We start from the raw sequence: 19,254 nt of genomic DNA, 5'->3' as shown, positions 1-19,254 counted from the left end.
TTGAATTAACCTGTAATGAATGTTATCCATGCTAACACACATGGTACAGCCTGTGCTTCTACTTCCTCTAAGTGCTGCCTGATTTTGTCTATCTTTATTCCTCTCCCAGATGTAGAAAAAGTCATGAATGCTTTCAGAAGACATGATCTCCTAGCCATTGACAGAAGTGTACTGTTTTTATTGCCCTTTATTAGATTGTCTCCATAGAAACCCAAGAATCAGATGCACAGTTGCCTACTACTGCTAGCTTTTCAAATTGCTCTGTGAAAATTTGTGTGCTAGAGGAAAATTTGTCATTATCAGTGTTCTTTTATTTATTTGCTTCCCCTTAAAATTTGTTATTAAATAAAGCCAAGGTCCTTAATCCACTCATCCGCTAAAGCATATCAATGTGTGTTATAGCATGCTCTTTTGTTGAGGCTTTCCTCTCTTTTTACAGTGCAGTGCCAATGCCTACATTTCTCCAAACTGAACATAAGATAGAAAAAAAATTAGGGGCACCTGTTTAATTTAGTATCCCGATTACACACACACACAAATAACTGAACAGGCTTTGCTTTATAGCATACAGTATATGTCATAGATTATTAAAATACTGTGAAGAACAAAATTTTGTTTTTCTTGCAGTTAACTCTTTCCTTTCTGTTCCCTTTTCCTAAATGTTCTTCCAGACATTAATGGCATGGTGTAGGGCATCTCCTTTGGAGTTCCTACAAGTTCAACAAAGTCAAAAAAGTCCGATATTTCAATTTTTTTTGTTCCATCATATTTCAGAAATGTAATTAATGCTTTGTAATCCCACATTTATTCATCAGTTTTTGAGTTGCTGGTTTTCTTCCTGTTGATCTCCATCTCCCAACCCCAGTCTCTGGTTTATTTCCAACATACTCCTGGTTCTTCTAGTCTTCTTTTCTCTCTCTCATGCACTGTTTTACTGGCATAGTCTTTCTATGGGCTTTATAATCAGAAGAATAAGAAGCAGAATTCCCTTCTGTTTGATAGCTGACTTTTTGTTGGACAGACTTTTGTATTTCTTCCTTAGCATGTTCTACATCAAAAAATTATTTTGACCCTCCATGAAAAAATATTTTGAAAATATCAGGCTATAGCAACTTGAATCTTGCACCTGCTTCTCAACTATCGCTGGATGCTGGAATAAATGTATCCTTCTGCCTGGTGTACAGTGAGTAATCATTTTCCACAAACACCCTACTGTCTCCCACTTTTAGTACATTGTCCTTCTGCCACAGTTTTGTCAGAATCAATCTTTTCTGCTGTTAGGATTACATCTTTACTATTAAAGATTCAGACTGCTTTCTCATGACCAGCTGGGTCTACTTCTAAAACCTGACTCCCAGAAGATCGACTTTCACAATGCCGAGACTACATTCATGAAACCGCAGAATCTCAAATATCTGCTGTTTACTATGGTAAGTAAACTCTTGTCCAACATGCCCCTTGCTCCACTGCAGTGTGATCCTGGAGTTGGTATATTTAGTTAGGGGGATGTGGGGGTTGTAGCCCCCCCACCTAGGTGGGTTTTATTTACCTCAGCGCAAGTTTTGTTTGCATTTGCCCAATGACACCACATTTGTTAATATTTATTACTAATTTGTTCTTTTAAGTCTAGTTGAATGTTTGTGAATTGATTGCCGACTATATTGTAAGTTGTAAATATAGCATTAACTAATGAAATAAATTATAAATATATACTTGTTGCCACCAGGTGTTTAATGGGAAAAGGAAAAGCCATTGTACATAATTTTGGTGCTACCAAGTGTTGTAGAATGAGAGCAATATGTGTGAGATGATGGAATGCGAAATAGTTAAACGTTCAGCTGAATAGAGGGATGCTGTCCTGAGTGTCACTTAGTGGTAATTGTTAAAACAAGAGATCCTTTGAGAGGTGGTAGGTGATGAGGTAACCAAGGAATGCAGTAATTTGCTGACAACTGAGGAAAGGGAAATAGTTTTTAAGCAGAATAGTAGTAGTCATAGTAGATTCTAAACAAACTAAAGAATGCAAGAACTTGCTTACACCAAGTGCTTATTTAAAAGATGGTATACTTTCCAGCAGTGTGGGAGAAGGAGAAAAAAAGTACTAGCTTCTACGTAGTGCTGTTATTGGAAGGATATGATTAGATGGAGATGAGAGTGAAATTTCCTTCTGTTAAATTGGAACATGGATGTAGTTAAGCTAAGATTCAAGTAGTTTGGTTAGGATTAGGACACTGCACAGATTTTAGTTCAGCAGTGGGCATCCTTGAGGTATTTCCTGGGATGTGTAGTTTACTAGGTAAGATATACAAAGTAGTAGTATTGTAGTTCAGTTGTCTTAAGTAGTGAGTGTCAGGTAAGCAGCTGGAGTAAGCAAGTTCTTACATTCTTTAGTTTGCTTGATGTCTACTACTGCTTACCTGCTTAACAGCTTCTATTGCTTCACTGCAGGCTATTTCACTTTCATCAAGTCATCATCTTCTAAACTAGCTCTATACTGTAAGAATAAAAATACTTCCAGCATTCAATAATGTGGGATACCTCCAGGTGTAATGCCAGTTTGCTTCCCCGATTTTTATCACTTACGTCTCCAGGGAGATCAGCTTTATCTTTACAGCAGTTTCATGCAGGACTATAATGCCAAACTGCCCGTAGGATTCTAGACAAGATAGGGGGTTCTAGACAAGGTCACAAGTGGTCAATCTGTTATTAGATCTAACATGAAAAACCCTCATTGATGGGTCCTTGGTTGGACTCATCTTATTTTAGTCACCAGTCAGCCAAAAATTCTGAAGTTCCACATTTGGGTAATGTCTGTTTGTGTGCGGTATTGCAAGTGGTGATGTAAATGCACTACAGGTTCTCATTTGCTATTGATATTGGCCATAATTTAAAATTAATAAATCCAATTTGTCTCAGCTGAGTTCTTGGAACAGGTCCAGGCTGTTCTTCATGTAGTGGATGAAGAGTCTTTTTCTTCAGAGAACATAACATGGTCGACTTCAATATTTTATGTGTTCTGACGGGTAAAGGAAAGGATGGATTAAATGCATCTAGTATATCAAGCTCTGGACAGAGAGTAATACAAGCCACTTGGATGGTGTTACTGAAGATGATGAAGATGGGTGCCTTTTGGTATATCGGTGTCTGGCATTTGCAAGGGAGATATTTTTCAGTTTACATTTTCTGTGCTTCGCATGTATTACAGAATGTTGTTTGGGCTTTCTGCAGTGCTAACAGTGCTTGTAAAAGTGCTAGCCATGGTGGCATTTCTTGCATGACTGATTTTGGTTGTCCCTAGCTTGGGTGATTCCATGTTTGCAGACTATGGTGGTCAGCATAAATTAGAAATTCCATTTCAAAAGATTATCTTCACTGGGCCCTGTTCCTTACAGTCATCCTTGGACAAGGCCCAGAAAATCACGTTGGCAGTAAGCAGCACTGATAAGAAGATGCATCTGACTGTCCAGGTTTAGGATCCTTCTGCAGATCTTGGCCCAACAGCAGCCACAGTTTTCATGATTCTTTTTGCAAACTTAGGCAGTGAACTGTCTGGGACTGTAGACTCATCATGTCCTTGTGGACTTCTCTTTGGTGTGGGGACTTCCCAGAAAGAGACTATTACACTGCCTGATGGCAGATGCTTCACTAGCAGGTGGTGAAGCTCATTTAGTCTCCTCCCTTGTTCCAGGTGTTTGGACAGAGGTCCACAACTCCCATGAGTGGGACCAGCTAGAGATTCAGGCTGAATTCTGTCCTCTGAAGGATCTGAGACCAGTGCCCCTCCTAATGTTTGACAGTAAAGATGTAATGTGTCAGTTCACTTATTAGAGAGAAATCAATGAGTGCCTGACTAAAAAAAAAACACTGTAATAAAGCATTTGTCATGACCTGTAATGTAGATTATGAGGCCATCCTTCATACAGTGTGAAGAAACTGGTGCCTTTTGTGAATAATGAGGGCTTGTTAGGTAAAATCTCAATATTGTGTTTAAATGAGAAAAAGTTTTAAAGACCGTTTGGAAGGACAAAACAAGGATATAAGTAACAACAGAAATAAATGGGGTACCTTCACATGTAGTAGGCACTAGTTATGCAAGCACATTTATGAAAGTGACCATGTAGCTTTAAAACAGCAAAGTATTAAAGCCAGGGGATATTATAACTTTGGCTCCAGGGGGAGTCATTTTCCTGGTATTATGCCAAGAATGTCCAAGAAAAAACGGAGAAGATTGGAAACACGTCTTTCATATTTAAAGCCAAGTACCAAAACTTCACCGAAATATCAGTTACTTTTGGCACATAGAAGCAGATTTTATTATATATACACAATGAACTACAACACTTTGAACTAATGCCTTGGCTTATGCCTTCTAGGTTCAAAAAAGCCTTCAAAATACTATAACATATATATATATATATATATATATATATATATATATATATATATATATATATACCAATTACACTTAATTGATTCAGTCACTTTTGTTCAAACTACAGAACTTGAAACACTTAAAGAAATAAACACATATAAAGAAACTCCAAAACATGCAAACCCTTAAAACATATAAACACTTCACATACAGTATTATTTTCACTTTCAAGGTAAAATTTATTAGTATTTTTTATTTTTTATATAAAAGGCATGTAATGTCATAAATTAAATATCCAGTGTTTCACATAATACATTTATTCCATATACCCTAACATATAAATTAAAGCTTTAAATGTAATTAATGTTCAATTAAATTAAATTAAATCAAACTAAATACTTTATAAGGAGCTCATTATTAAGCCCCTTAAGTTGTAGTGTATCTTAAGTAAAAATTGTTTCCTTTCACAACAAAACCTCAGAGGTATTCAAATACAATTCTCAACTCTTCAACACACGCACAATAAAAAAAAAATTCAACAAATCAGAATTACTATTATGCTTTTCCAAAAAATGGATGCAACCTGACTGGTGAGTGAATTATTTTTGATATCTCTAATATACTCCTGTCACACTGTCTTTCCTATACAAAACTTTTTACATGGACAAACAAGTCCATATATTACCATCTTCTGGTAAGAATTATACAACCTAGGAACTACAAATAACCCATCATTAATCATATAAATATCATCTTTTCCTGTATGCTTACAAATCATACATCCTTTACTAAACTCATAATTCATCCCAGTATGCACCACTTGACTCCCAATAATGGCAGAGTTTCTATATGAGATATTAAGCTTTACATTTCTAAATATCTCATCAGACATCATTATGTACCGATGTTTCTAAAGAGTACGTGCCACCCCCTCTATAAAGGGGGCATAACGGGTTACAAACTATATATCTTCTGATCTTCCCTATCTTTCACAACTTTTCTACTATGCACTCCTTATAGTACACCTTTACCCTACACTCCTCAACCTTCCGCCTTGTAGAGATCAAAAGATCATGCTTATAGCCCGTGGTCAGTAATCTAGCTACTATATCTATAGTCACTTCCTGAAATTTATCATCCTCCAAGAATAAGGACTTCGCTCTATAAACTTCTCCATACGGTAGAGACGTAATAAGGTGACCCGGATGCACACTTGAGACAAATAAAAAAAAAGTATTAACTGAAGTATCCTTCCTATATAAAGTCAAGTGAATGTCACCATTAAGTATGTGTATTAATGCATCCAAATAATGAACCGTATTCCTCTGAATATTATACACAAAAGACAAAGCAAATTCTTTTGAATAACTTGCATAAAACTAACGAATTGTTCCTGAGAATCTTTAACTATAAAAATAATCTATAAAACATGTATAAAAACAACATAATCTACAAAATAAGGCTCCCCATAAAGACAAATCTCCTCAAATCTACAGATAAATAAATTAGCATAACTGGGAGTAAATTTAGCTCCCATCTTTGTGCCTCTAAGTTGCTTATAAAAATTTCCATCAAAAAAGAAACCATTTGAACCTAGAAGAAAGACTGAAAAGACCTTGAGGGAATGGATGTATGATATCAGAAGAGGAAATAGTGACAATGACCTCTTTAAACACATTGGAAACCATCCCATGCATCACTTTTTACTTTGTGCACTGGATAAGCTGGAATAAAATCCCTGGGAAGGACAATGGGAAGATGGAAGCAAGGAAGTTATGATGGCAACTGAAATTGGATGCCAGCAATTACCCAGACTTGAATGAGATGGTGTCCATGACTAATATTCTAAAACTCTGTTCATTCAAAATTACATAGAGGCTGGGTAAACAGCAACCCCACTTTATATTTAATGACTGTAGGGACTTTTGTATTTTTCATGATACATAACCAATGTGGCAGATTATCTTCTGCTGATAGCTCAAAAGCAGGAGGACAGTTTAGATCAATACCCATTTTCTTCCTCCTGTGTCTGCCTTCCTTGCCTTCTGAAGAGGGTCTTATCTGCTCTGCCCCCCCCATGCAAAAACCGTTGGTTGGTGCTCTGCCATACCAACTTGGCAGAGGGCTTTTCTTTCACACTGTGAGAGAGAGAGATGACCGGAAATCTAGGAGCTTTCTCCTTCCCTTAAAGAGTCCTTATTTCCAGGATGAGGGCTTTATTCTTAGCCCCTCCCCCCCTACTGGCTAGCAGCTTCCGTCGAGGGTGGATCAGATTGAATTTCTGGAATTAGGGAACCCTACAGTCAAATCCTGGCTAGTCTTCAGGAGGATCATAACCCTCTCCTTTTTTGCTAGGTCAGCGGGTCTGAAAGAAAAGTTGCGTGGCTAATGTCCTTCTTTTGGTATTCCTTTTCCCAACTGTTCCATGTCATTGGCTATCCTCAAGGGCTTTCTTATGGTCCACACCTTCTTTGCTGGATATGTGTGGATGTGAATCAGTCTTGCCCCTTGATTATGGGAGCTCTGTTCTGCTTCTGATCAGGCTTGCCTTCCCTTTGAGGGGAGCCACAGCTTCTTACTGCATCCTGGCCAGGGGCTTCTGTCCTTCTTTCTACCTAGTCAGATTGCCCTTTGCAGTATGAGTTAGGTGTTTTGGAGAAGCTTTCAATTTATTCAGGAGAATAGCTGTCCTTGGTGGAGGCAAACGGGCACATAGTCCCTTCCTGGCCATTTTGCTGCTAATGTTTGAGATGTCCATTGCTGAGAACCATCTCCCTATAGGTGCCTAAGTACGTTCTGCACCATCATCCCCGATAGGGTGGGATGGTGACTTGACCATGGCTGATTTGGCAAGCCCTTCAGTAACTGTTGATTTTTGTCTTCTCGTAGCAGACGTTTTCTCTTTATGTAGCTTGAATTTTTTATTCAAAAGACATGACTCTTCCCACTGCCCTGTGGCTTGGTCTTCATCTAAGGGTACTTTCTTTCCTTCCAGACCCACTCTCTGTAAGTGAGGGAGGGCCTTCTCTCTCTCTCTATTTCTCCATTTCCTGCACTCTCTGCCAGTATTCCACATGCCCTTCTGTCTTTAGGTCTTTCTTCCCTTGGTTTGGCATGAGGGTCGGAGCTGTTGAGAAGATTTAGGACAGCTCATTCTGGATTCTGATTTGAGTTCTGGGGATAGTGGCAGTGCCATCTTTGGCAAATGGTTTGGACTGGATGGGCTTGTGTTCTCCTAGTGCTATGAGTGTGTGTGTTGTGTGTGTGTTGATAACTACCCTTGTCCCCTTTTTGGAGAAGGGAAGTAAGTTGTTTGTTCATAAATTTATATTAGGCTAACGACCACTAGGACCTTATAAACTTAGCCATGCAACCCAAATGTATCTCTTCAGTTATTGTGTCTTGTAGGTTATTTTAAGGGGTGCATGATTTAATGGGTGCCATTGTCCATCAGAAACACAGGTATCGGGGGGGGGGGGGGATTTCCAATTTCCCATCCACTAGTCCAGGTTGCGCTTGAATAGGGTTAGGGAAGTGTTGTGCTTCACGTGAATGGGAAGTTTATTCCTGAGAATGTGGATACTCTGAGATGTGTACCTGTCCTTCCAACATGTCCTGTTTATGTCACAAGCAAATTTTAAATCCTTAGATCTGGTAGCTCTGGTAATCTTCATTTTGTGAAAATGTAAAAGATCCATTAGGGCGGGATCCAAGGATGCCCTGTAATCCAGGCATAAATCACCTGCTAGCAGTCTGCAGGAAACAAGAGTATAAAGATGGGGCTTTGAGATGATCTGCATAAGACACTGTGTTTATGCCCTGTATTGTTTTTGTAAGGAACCTCTATGGATGTTCCAGTTGTTACAACCTTAGACATATGTTGGTAGAAAGCCAGGTTGCTATCTACATGAGTCCCCAAATCCCTGACTACTGCGTCTACTTTTTTAGGGGTGTGCTATCAATGAGTGGCTGACTTCCCAAAAAGTACTGTTATGCATTTCTTGGCATTGAGTTTTAAGCTGTGGCTTTAGCATCAGTCATTGGTCTGTGTTGGACCTCCCTGTAAGATGTTAGTATCTTAGTGGAGTTCAGTGATTGCCCCTAGCTTGCAATCATCTGAAAACTTGGTTAGCCAGAGGCCCTTGACTTCTGAAAACTAGATGTCAGAGAGTAGCATACCCAGCACAGAGGCCTGGGAGACTCCACTGGTGACTGTCCTCTTTGTGGAGATGACTTCTCCAATCCTAACTTGGGCCGTGTCTGTGAGGAACTATCTAGCAAGTTACATAGGGGTTTATACCTAATTCCATGAGTTTGTTTACAATGTCTGATTGAGGTATTTTATAAAATGCCTTAAGCTAAGTCAGAATAGGTAGTATGCATCATTTTACTTTTATCCAATTCCTTGGTGGTCAAAGAAGTCCACCAAGTTCAGTAGGCATTACCTGCCTTTGACAAAACCAAACTAGGTTGGGTCCAGTGTCGGAAGGTTTCCTATGTCATTGTTAACCATTTCCATGATGATTCTTTCCATGGTTTTGCATACAAGACTAATGGGGCTGTAATTACTGGAATCTGCTGATGGTCCACTCTTGTGTAAAGGGACTGTTGCAGTCTTCCATTCATGTGGCACAAAGCCAGTGAAGAGGCTGTGGTTGAATAGTGGCCCAGACTGGTCATATTTCTGGCTGTTTAGGAGGCATCCTGGGATAGTATCATGGCCCACTGAAACTGCATCATTGGCCTTAGAGAGAGCATCAAAGACCTGCTTCCTGTCAGAAGTTGGAGAGATTATGTTAGATGGTATTTCCTGGGGGGAGTAAATTTGAAGTTGAATTGGTTAGCCAAAATATTTCCTGTATCTCCTTGTTCCACGTGGCTCCATTTACCAACTGTTTGGCACACTGTTGTGTGTTGCCTTTGAGGTTTTGGACATCACTAAAGAAAGCCTTATAGTTGTCATTTCCTTGGGACACCATCTTCACCTCAAAATTTGCTTTGTTGGACTTAATTAATACTCTTAGTTGTCTTCATTTTGATGAGAGTTTTTGTCTCTTGGTGTTACTTTAGCTATGATTTTTTTTCTTTTGTTGTACAACTTGTTTAATTTTGTATTTTACCAGAGAGGTGTTTTTTTTTTTTTTTTTTTTTTTTGGGAGGGCTTACTTCTGGTAGGTACAGCAGCCTCTGTTCAGTCACTGACATGGTTGTATAGAGCTTCCGTAAATAATTCCACATAGCCTGCTGTTTTATCTGGGTTTGAAATTTTGACACACTATCACTTAACAGAAGGTAGTTCGCCTGGGAGTAGCTGCTAATAGTTAACAAAATCTATTGAGGTTACAGAATTGATTTTTTTTTTATTTTTTATTTTAACGGAGACTGGTTTGTGGTTTGACCTTACCACAGAGGATGAGACACTGGAGGGTAGGGGCAGTGTTCTGCCATGTTTTTGAGTACCAGGTCCAGTATGTTTATACCTCTGTTAGGAGTGTGATCTAACTATTCCAGGGTGTTTGTGTTTACAAAGTCTAGGAATCTCCGTGCCTGCAAATTTTGGGTAATGTAAGATAAGGGATAACTGAAGTCCGTCATGAGGATGGTATTTTGTTGAATGGCAGTGTCTCAGTAGGTCTTAGTATAAGCTATGGGTGTCATGGGACATAGAGGGTGGCCTGTAGCTTGCTAGGATATGGTATGGGAGGTTTATCTCTGGTAATCTGGATTTGGAGACTCTCCAGTGCATCATCCTGTTTAACCAGCCTAGAAGGTATGCTTGTTATTGATGAAGATCTGGACATCTCCACCTTTAGTCGCTGTCTGTGTAGTTAATGGTCTTTATGTTTGGAAGGCACTAAAGCCTTGCACTGCTGTGGCTTTAAACCATGTCTTGATAACTGTGTAGATGTCCGCATCCTCCAAGGTGAGGAGATCTTGGAGGAGGTGGAGTTTCTTGTTTAGACTCTTGGCATTAAGGAGTAACACCTTTAGATTTTCTTGGGAAGATTTTGCTAGGTCGGTCAATTTGGCATTGCCTGAAAAAGGCTGTATTGGGGAGGACAATGTTTTAGCCAAAAGCCTAGAAGGGGACAGGTATAGATCATCCTTGGTAGAAATGTGGTTTTATAATCCTGTCTTCCCCCATGCTGACAAATATTGTATCCCCCCTAGAATGACACCAAAAACTAAGCCAATTATTAATGTCCATCATCTTTTGTTCATATTGTGGCATCATCCTTGGTGAAGGTAGAATGCTGCTGAGTGCTAGGCACATACCTGTGACACACAATCCAAGACCTCCATAATGCCTCTATATAGTATAGGGAGGCATGTCTCAGGTCATTTACACCTACATAGACTATACATACATACAAATATTTGAAGAACGGATATTTGAAGAACGGACATTAATTCCCTTCTAGCCTGCCAATATACCAAAACAGTTGTTCCCATATAATAAGTGTCTAGGCTGTTCTTAAAAAATGTCTAAAACTAGTGCTTGCTTTAATGTAATTTGGTAGTCTATTGCATGCATCAGGTACTCTCTCAGAGAACCAGTTATTACACTTCTCATTGCTATAGAATCTTCTGTATAGGTTGTCTGATGATTCTCTACTATGTTTTGATGACCCCAAACATTCCCAGAGGTAGTTGTTTCTAAATGCCGTATGTACCTGAGTAAGATCTCCTCTTAAATATCTATGAGGCACTGTACAAGTTCAGATATTTAGTCTTTCATAATGACTTCAATTTTTACATCCATGGATGCCCTTGGTATATTTCCACTGTACTCTTTCCAGTTTATTCATGCTTGTTTTCCTTTAAGGTTTCTATATTGTTATTCCATACTCAAGTTTGGGTCTAATGTAATTAACAGTGTCTTCATCATTACTGATTTTATAGACTTTATAAATCTTTTTATACAACCTGTAGTTGTATAACCATCATTAACCAACTGGTTGATATGATTAGAAAAACTCAAAGCTATGATTAAGTCGTAGTGGTATCTGTGGTGCAGTGACCTGAGTGTATGCATAACTTGGTAGATCCTGACTCCTGATAGGTAACTGATTGATCTGAAGTAGGGACTTCATTTGTCAGCAACCTTTGGGGAACTTGTTTCATAGCTGATCCGATCGGGCTCCTAGCCTCCCTCACCCCATAATCCCCTCCCACCCTCCATGACCCTAGTTTGCAGCTTGTTGTGGATAGGATGCTCCATTGATTAAAAAAAAAAAAAAAAAAAAAAGTTTTTTCAAGTGTGTAAGAGTTAGTTCCCTGTAGTATAAATTTTCTTTTACTTAGTTTTTTCCCTTCCTTCGCTGGCTAGCTAGTGAGTGTGTGTGTTGTGTGGGGCCTGTGTGTTTGTGTGTGTAACACTTTCTTTTTCTTATGGCTGAGGCCCCAAGCCCCAAAAAGCCATTTTCGAGTGTGTGCCAGCTCTCTCCCGCTGCATCGGCTACACACACACTCGTGTCACCTCAGTGGTTTGGGCACCTCTCACCTCAGGCTGTGTGTGCAGCAGCAGCTGCCCCCCCGGGGGCATGAAAGAGCAGAGGTCGAAGTCCTGGCGGGACCCTTTGGCCGGACCTGCCTCCCACCCCTCCTCTGCTCCCCACCTCCCATGGTAGGCTGTGTGGCTTGCCACTTTGCCCCTTCTCCCCTCTGCGGCCTCAAACTCGCGTAAGCGTCGGACAGGGGAGGGAGGGAGAAATGGAGCCCGCCAGCTAAGCGGGCTTCTCCTCCACACTGCTTGTCTCCTCCTCCTTGGCTCCGATCTCTTTGTTCTCCCCAGGGCCAGGGAGGGAGGCCCGATCTCCATCGAGTCATCAGATCGGTTCCAGGCCTGCCTCAGTGGCATGTCTGATGCAGACTTGGACGGATGATCACGAAGATTCATCCAGGCCCAGGATGGGAGGTGGGGAGCGCCCTTGCCCGCTTCATTCATTTCCTTTTCGCTCAATTTCTCAGCTCAGCTACGCTACCTGGTAACTCTGCAACGGCCAGGCAGAGGCCAGCCAGGGGTGGGGGGGGCCGACGGAGCGGTACTACTTGGTGGATCCCCGCCCCTGCTGACCCTGCCGACCTCTCGGCCGCCGTTCTCGATCTCACCGATGATCTGGTGATCTGAGTGGGAGAGCCGGAGAGAGAGGAGAGTGGTTTACAGCCAGTGGAGAGGGGAGAGCATCGGACCCTCGGCCCCTGTCTTGGCTCGGACCTGCACTCCACTCCTTTCTCTGCTGCTGCACCAGGCCCTCTTGCCCGGGGGGACAGCCTGCCGCCCAGGGCAGAGGGGGCTCCGGAACTTGGGTCCAGAGAACCTTTCTGACTGGCCCGCATAGCAGCCTCTGGAGGCAGTCGGAAGCTTCTTGGAGAGCACCTGGCATAGGAGTGGTACAAAATCCCATACTTCATATCCCCAAATTCAAGAACCCTCCCGTACCACCCGATCAGAGAGTCCATCCCCAAGACCAGCTTGGATTAGGGTTCTACTCCAGGTTCTTTTGGTGCCCTTCAATCTATTCTCCCCTTCTAAGGAGAGCGATTATGTGTGCTCTATAGACCTCAAGGATGCGTGCTACCACATTCTAACCTGAGACTCTGGTTGCTGACTGCCCCAACAAGGCATCTACTTTGCTCAGCCAGAGATTTTTCTCTGTAGGCATCACCATCAAAAATCCTTTCTGGGCTACAAGCCTTTCTAACGTCCGAGCGACTTGATTTGCAACTGGACCCTTCTAGAACAATGGTCCTTTCTGTCTTTTCCTCTCCATCACCCCATTGCTATCAGCAAGGCTTGCAGGAGGGCTCTATTATGGTGGCTCCTCTCGCCACGGTGACCACGGACGCCCTCGCCTCGGGTGGGGGGGCCATTATTCAGACAGGGCGGTCCTGGAGATGAGAGCGGTGCTGTACGCAAGCACTTCAGAATCTCCTCCCGTAGGAACATTGCAATTCAGTCGGACAACATGTCGGTTGTGTGGTACATCAACAAACACCTCTATGCCGAACCATGATGAGTGTGGGAATAGGATCTCCACCAACCACTTTCTGATTGCAGCCAACATCCTAGCGGACAAACTCATCTCAACCCACTAGTAGCGAAGCAGATATTTGCAATATGGGGCAACCCTGCTGTGATCTTTTGCCTTTCCCTCAAACACCTTCTTTGCTCTGATTCTAGAGACACTCTGGTGCATGTGCCTATCCTCCTCTACCCTGATGCTGCAACTCTTACAGAAAGCCTAGGATGATCCTCATTGGCAAATTTGGTTCCCTTACCTGTGGTCTCACCTAGTGAATCCCCCTTGGATTCTGGATCCCAGTCCGGATCTAATCTTCCATCCGTCGGACTCACCGACCACAAATCTGGACAATCTGAAGCTGACAGCTTGGTTGCTCCAGTTCCACTCCTAGTTAGGGCTCCCGGTATCTCTTCACCAGTCAAAGCCATCCTTGTGGCAGTGCATAAGCCCTCCACCAGCGTTTCTCCATCTGGGTGGAGCATCATAATCTAGATGCTCCTCTTCCATCCATATTAGACTTCCTAACCCTTTTCAGGAAGGTGCTAGTTGCTCAACTGTCAAAGTGCAATTGGCTGCCATCTCTCATTACCATGTGGGACATGACACAGGGCCCTTGATGTCGGCCAAGTTGTGTAAAACCTTTCTCAAGGATCTTTCACTAGTTCTTCAAGCCTTGACTGCTCCACCTTTTGAACCTGCTGCTTCAGTAGATCTCAAATACTTGTCCTGGAAAACAGCATCCCTTGTAGCCATTACTTCTGCGAAAAGAGTTTCGGAGCTTCAAGCTCTTTCTGTGAAGCCTCCTTATTTGATCTTTCATCCGGACAGAGTGTACCTCAGGATCAATCCCTCTTTCCTTCCCAAAATAGCATCAGAAACCAATATAAATCAATCCATAAATTTACCGGTTTTCTTTCCTAAATATCAGAATAAAGGAGAGTACAAGCTGCACTCATTAGATGTTCATATTTATACTCCTAGAACAGCTGGACATAGAAAATCCGACCAGTTGTTCATTTCCTTTGCCAAATTTAATTTGGGGAAAGCAATATCAAAAGTATCTCTATCACTCTGGATTTCACAATGTATCCTATTAGAATACCAAGCCTCTGGGAGATCCATCTCTACTTCTGCGGCCTTCAAATCTAGAGTTCCATTGGATGATATTTGTTCAGCAGCCACTTGGGCCTCATCTCATACCTTTATTAACCACTACAAACTGGACGTGATTTCTAGAGGGAGAGCATCCTTTGGCTCCTTCCATGATGGCCACCCAAGATTCAGGTAGCTGGGGACTCTGTCCCACAGGTTGCTGACAAATGAAGTCCCTACTTCAGATTAGTTATGTACTAGCGGATCTATGTTAGTTGGAATACCCTTTTGGGTACATATTGAGGGCAAACTCGATCTGAGGTCATGGAGGATCCATTAGCTATGAAACAAGTTGCGGCTCCGGGATCCAAGACCCCACAGGTTGCAGACAAATGAAGCTACCTACTCAGATGGAACGTTATGGTGAGTACATAACTTCTTCTTATGTTCTCCTCATTCAACTTGGTGAGTGGGGCATCTGTATGTTGCACAATGGAGTCCCCTGTGACTGTAGTGTATTGGTTTGCCTTTTGGGCTTGGTAGTTGAGGCTCTAATGGGTGTGGATGTATGTACAGTGTTAGGCGGTATTTCTGTTGTGCTTTCAGGTTTTCTGAGGATAATCTTTGCAGGTCGAAAGTCTGTGAACTCTTTGGGGCTTGGGAAAATTGCATTTAAATGCCTCAGCAGCTCCATGTGTGAGGTGCGTACTATAGGTGGTGGGCATAAAGTGTGTGTTTCTGACAACCAGATTGTTATGTTTGAATGCAACAGTTTTTCTTCCAGCGACATTGCGTATAACCATTTTCCCGTAGTGTTTTTGTTTCTTTAAGGGTTAAATGGTTGTCAGTGAACATTAGACAATTGGTACATTGTCTCAGTATACCCATATTCTCTAAATGGGCTGCAGAGAAATTAGGAAAGTGAATATTCATGATGTCATATCCTTTACTGGGTGAGCTGCTAGGGTGCGGTGCATGAGAGGTTGGGTGGGCAGTCAGTATTATGAATCTATGGAAACAACGGGAGAAGTACTTAACTAGCTTACACAACAGACTAAAAAGCAATGAAAGAGGGGAAGGACTTTGTAAGTCAGATTACTATAAGGGTCAGAGCTGCAGAAGCCACAAACACAGCTTTTTGAAACCACAACAGGAAAAGGGTGTGAGGGTTTGTGAAAAAAAAATCGTTACAATGGCAATCTAATCAAATAATGCCAATACTGGAGCTATAAACCTGTGACTGTGACCTAGGTCAATGACCCCAGGTAAGTTAGAATTTCAGAAATTTTAGCTTAATATCTCGGTGGTGGGTGGGGCAGAAACAAAGCAGCACTGGAATGCAACTTTAAGCAGCTTAATGATTGAGTATAGGACTGTTGGCAGCAAACAGGAATATAAACAACTGTAAAAGCACTGACGCATGATCCTGGTGCAGAATAAATGATACTGTCCCTACTGCAATTCTACAGCAGTCTAAGGCATCAGACTATGCAGAACTCTACCAGTAACACTGTTTATGGAAAAAGTGTAGTAATGAATAAATGAGACTCAGTTTTTGCAGTAGTTTACAATTCAACCACAACTGCGAATAAAACTACAAGACTAAGGCCCCAGACAGGGTATAAAATAAAAACAGTCGGTTTTTACAAGAAATTCTACTTAAACGGAGATAGAAGTGCAGTATAGTGTATAAACATAAGCTTTCCAATAATGCAAATGAAGCTACAAGATAACAGGCCACTACACATGCAACTTAAAATATTTAAGCAGGATTGAAAAAAAAAGCTTTTTTTCTTTCCGTTTGATGAAAAGCTTGTTTCTTTCAATTTAGGGCTTTCCACACCTCTCTGAGTCTCAGTTGTGCTAAAGGATGTTCTGCCTTTTAGCCCAGGCTGCAACTTTGCCTGCTTCTGTTTATGTGTTTATCTCCAGTGTGACTCTCAATTGTGCCAATGGATGTTCTGCCTGCTAGCCCAGGCTGCAACTTTGCCTGCTTCTATTTATCTCCAGTGTGACTGCAGTAGCCCTTTGGGCTTGTGACAGTTCCTTCTTGGGCAGCATCCTTGGTCTGTGCCCCTGGCTTTACACCATTTAGGTGTTTTCTACCGCTCAGCCTTCTTGGTGATCCTGGTACAATTGTTTGGCTCCTGCTTGGGATTCTAGCCAACCACAGAACCCATCAGTAAGGGTCTGTATGTTGGCAGCGTATGTTCTTTATATTCCATGTCACCTTGTCAGATGAGCTATGAAAAGGACCTTCTTTTGTGAGTCAGGGATGCTCTTCCTTTTCTGTCTGCTTGATTTGCAAATGGATGCTTGCTAGTAGCAAGGAAGCAAACTGGCAGGGGATGAGTGAGTGTATATAGTTAACACTGTACTACAGGCAATGTGTTGTTATAGGTGTGTGTTTGTCCCCAATTACAGGACTTTTCAGAAAAGATGCTTAATGTTGGAGAGGACAAACCCAGTCATGAGATTCATCAAGGACAGTACTCTTTGTAGGTCAACTAATATGGTGTAACTATATGTGTTTTGTTGATGAGGAGTCATTCTGCAGTGGATCCCTCTTACACTCCCATCATCTTCCTTTGTGTGGCTATCTTCCATCCAGCATCTACTGATAGAGATTTACCTGTAAGTCAGGCAATTAGTAACATTGCATTATATTTTTCATTTTCAAGTTATGCTTGCTTGTTGCATGGTGGTCAAACTGGAGACAAGTACTGAATGTGCAGTTCCAGGACAGTGAATAAAGTCACATTGTACACTGGCTGGACCTGTATGTTCCCAAGCACGAGGATTACAGAAACTTCTGAATTGTGGCAAACTAGGCTAACAGAAGAGGGAATTCTATCAGCTAATCATTACAGAAGGACTTCTCATATATTAACCGATATGGTGAGTAACTTTTTTATGGGTTTAGCATCAAAATTTAGAATGTAGGTTTGGCGAACACGGAAATACTAACCAGCAGTTGGCTGATTTCTTTGTTGCCGAACATTATGAGAGCAAGAGTACATATCAGTGAATGCAACTGTGCATTCACTGATATGTACTTGATGTTATGACTAGAGATCATGGTACAGTGTGGATTGGGAAAAGTATCCCTTTCCTCACTGTACTGCGATATCGGAGTTGGAATATACAATTTGTTGGGGGTGCAGGGGGGCTTGCTTCTCTGCAAAAACGTGCATTTGCAGTATTTACACTTACCTTTGCTCCTATATGGGCTTCACGTTTGATATTTGACAAAAATGTCGAATCATCAAGTTGTTCATCAGATTCGACATTTTCACCTACTTAATATGCAGGCATTTGACCTTGCCATTCAATTTTTTTGTTTTTTTTTAGTTCGAAGTTTTGATAGTAAACCTTTTTATATTGTTAAAGGAATGAAGTATTGGAGAAGTAATTCAATCTATAGAGTGATGTAGAAACCTTTCAAATTTTGAGAAGCTGAAACTTAAAATTGCCAGATGTCACCATCAGGTTTTATCTCTTGACTTTTTGATGTGCAGAGAATGGGAGAGTTGGAAAATGAACCCTGTATCTGAGACATGGTGGAGGGGTAGTAGATTTAAGTGTAGCCGGAGGAATGCATTGAAATGACTGAAAATAGAACATAGACAATGTTGCGTGCAAGTCAGGTTCGATAGAAGTGTTTTGTCTACAAGCTTGACCAGCATATGCGACTGAAGAACCGAGAGTTACAGCACTCTTTTAAGAAATGTGGTCTTGATTTGATTTGCACACTTGCTGTTTTGAACTCACTGTTGATTTGAATTACATGCTTGATGTTCAGAATTCATCCATTTAGCAGCAGCATTACTTGTGGTAGACAGCATATAAACAGCCGTCTAAAGTTTATTTTGATAAAATGAGTAATTTAATTTTCATAGGGGAAAGGTCAGGTTCTCAAAATATCTTTGTTAGTGTGATACGTTTTATGTATAATGAACAATGAACAATAAACTCATTTTTTGTTTCTTCTAGTCAAGTTCTGGAGATCATGGCTGCAGTGAGAGAAGAAGATGCACTAGAACTTGCAAATACTGTGTACAACAATACACTGAAGGTTTTCTTTATGGATAAATTGTAAACTGAAATTTATTGTTCAAAAGAATACCGTGGTTTATGAAAACAAATTGCAATAAAAAAATAAAAATGAATACCTCTTTGCCAGTATATCCTAATTTCCAGTCATCTGCTTTAAATTATATATTGAAGTATTACAGCAAAGATTGTAATAGCTGAGTAGTGCAGTCCTGCTTTGACGGTATACAGGGCTTGTTAGTATCCATCTGTCTAAAAGAAAAGGAAAACAGGATTGCTGTGCATCATCTTTGAAACTGTACAGTGACAAAGAATGACAGATAAGCATCTGACTTGTTATAACTAAGGTCTGGGCTATCTTGTAATGGGGTTGGTAGGAGTAAAAACAAGGCTTAAAAAACATGAAACTGCAGTATTGATGTGGGTGCTGTTTTCCATTTGCCACATTGGTATCCTTGTTGCTTTGGTTTTAAAGAAGCACATGTTTATGACAGCTGCATTGATTTTAAAATTTTTTATTAAAACAAAAAAGAGAAAACTGTATGATTTTTTCAGCAAAGCCGTACATATCACAGTTCATGGCAACCTTTCGTTAATGTGTCCTTCATTGGCTTGCCTTACATCTGGGCATGTTCGTAGAGCAAATTCATGTAAAATGCAAAGTGATACAAATAGCTACATGCAGTAAATTGAGAGAATCAAATAGCCCAA

At 41.0% G+C, this 19,254-nt stretch overlaps 1 protein-coding gene across 2 annotated transcripts in view; it reads left to right on the top strand.

The window, feature by feature from the left end:
• TATDN1 (TatD DNase domain containing 1) overlaps positions 1–18,659 on the top strand; it is a gene marked incomplete at its 5' end in the record, with an annotated part of 159,822 nt that extends 141,163 nt beyond the window's left edge. For both annotated transcript variants that reach the window (XM_044066594.1, XM_044066593.1), the window contains 1 exon segment: positions 18,484–18,659. In XM_044066594.1, the coding sequence (XP_043922529.1) occupies positions 18,484–18,512 (29 nt within the window).
• Between the last annotated feature and the right edge of the window lie 595 nt (positions 18,660–19,254).

Source organism: Protopterus annectens, chromosome 3.part1 (assembly GCF_019279795.1).
Source record: "Protopterus annectens isolate FY-2018-M chromosome 3.part1, PAN1.0, whole genome shotgun sequence".
Classification (NCBI taxonomy): domain Eukaryota; kingdom Metazoa; phylum Chordata; order Ceratodontiformes; family Protopteridae; genus Protopterus; species Protopterus annectens.
Note: the sequence above shows the minus strand (reverse complement) of the source record. Positions and strands in the feature narration are given on the sequence as shown.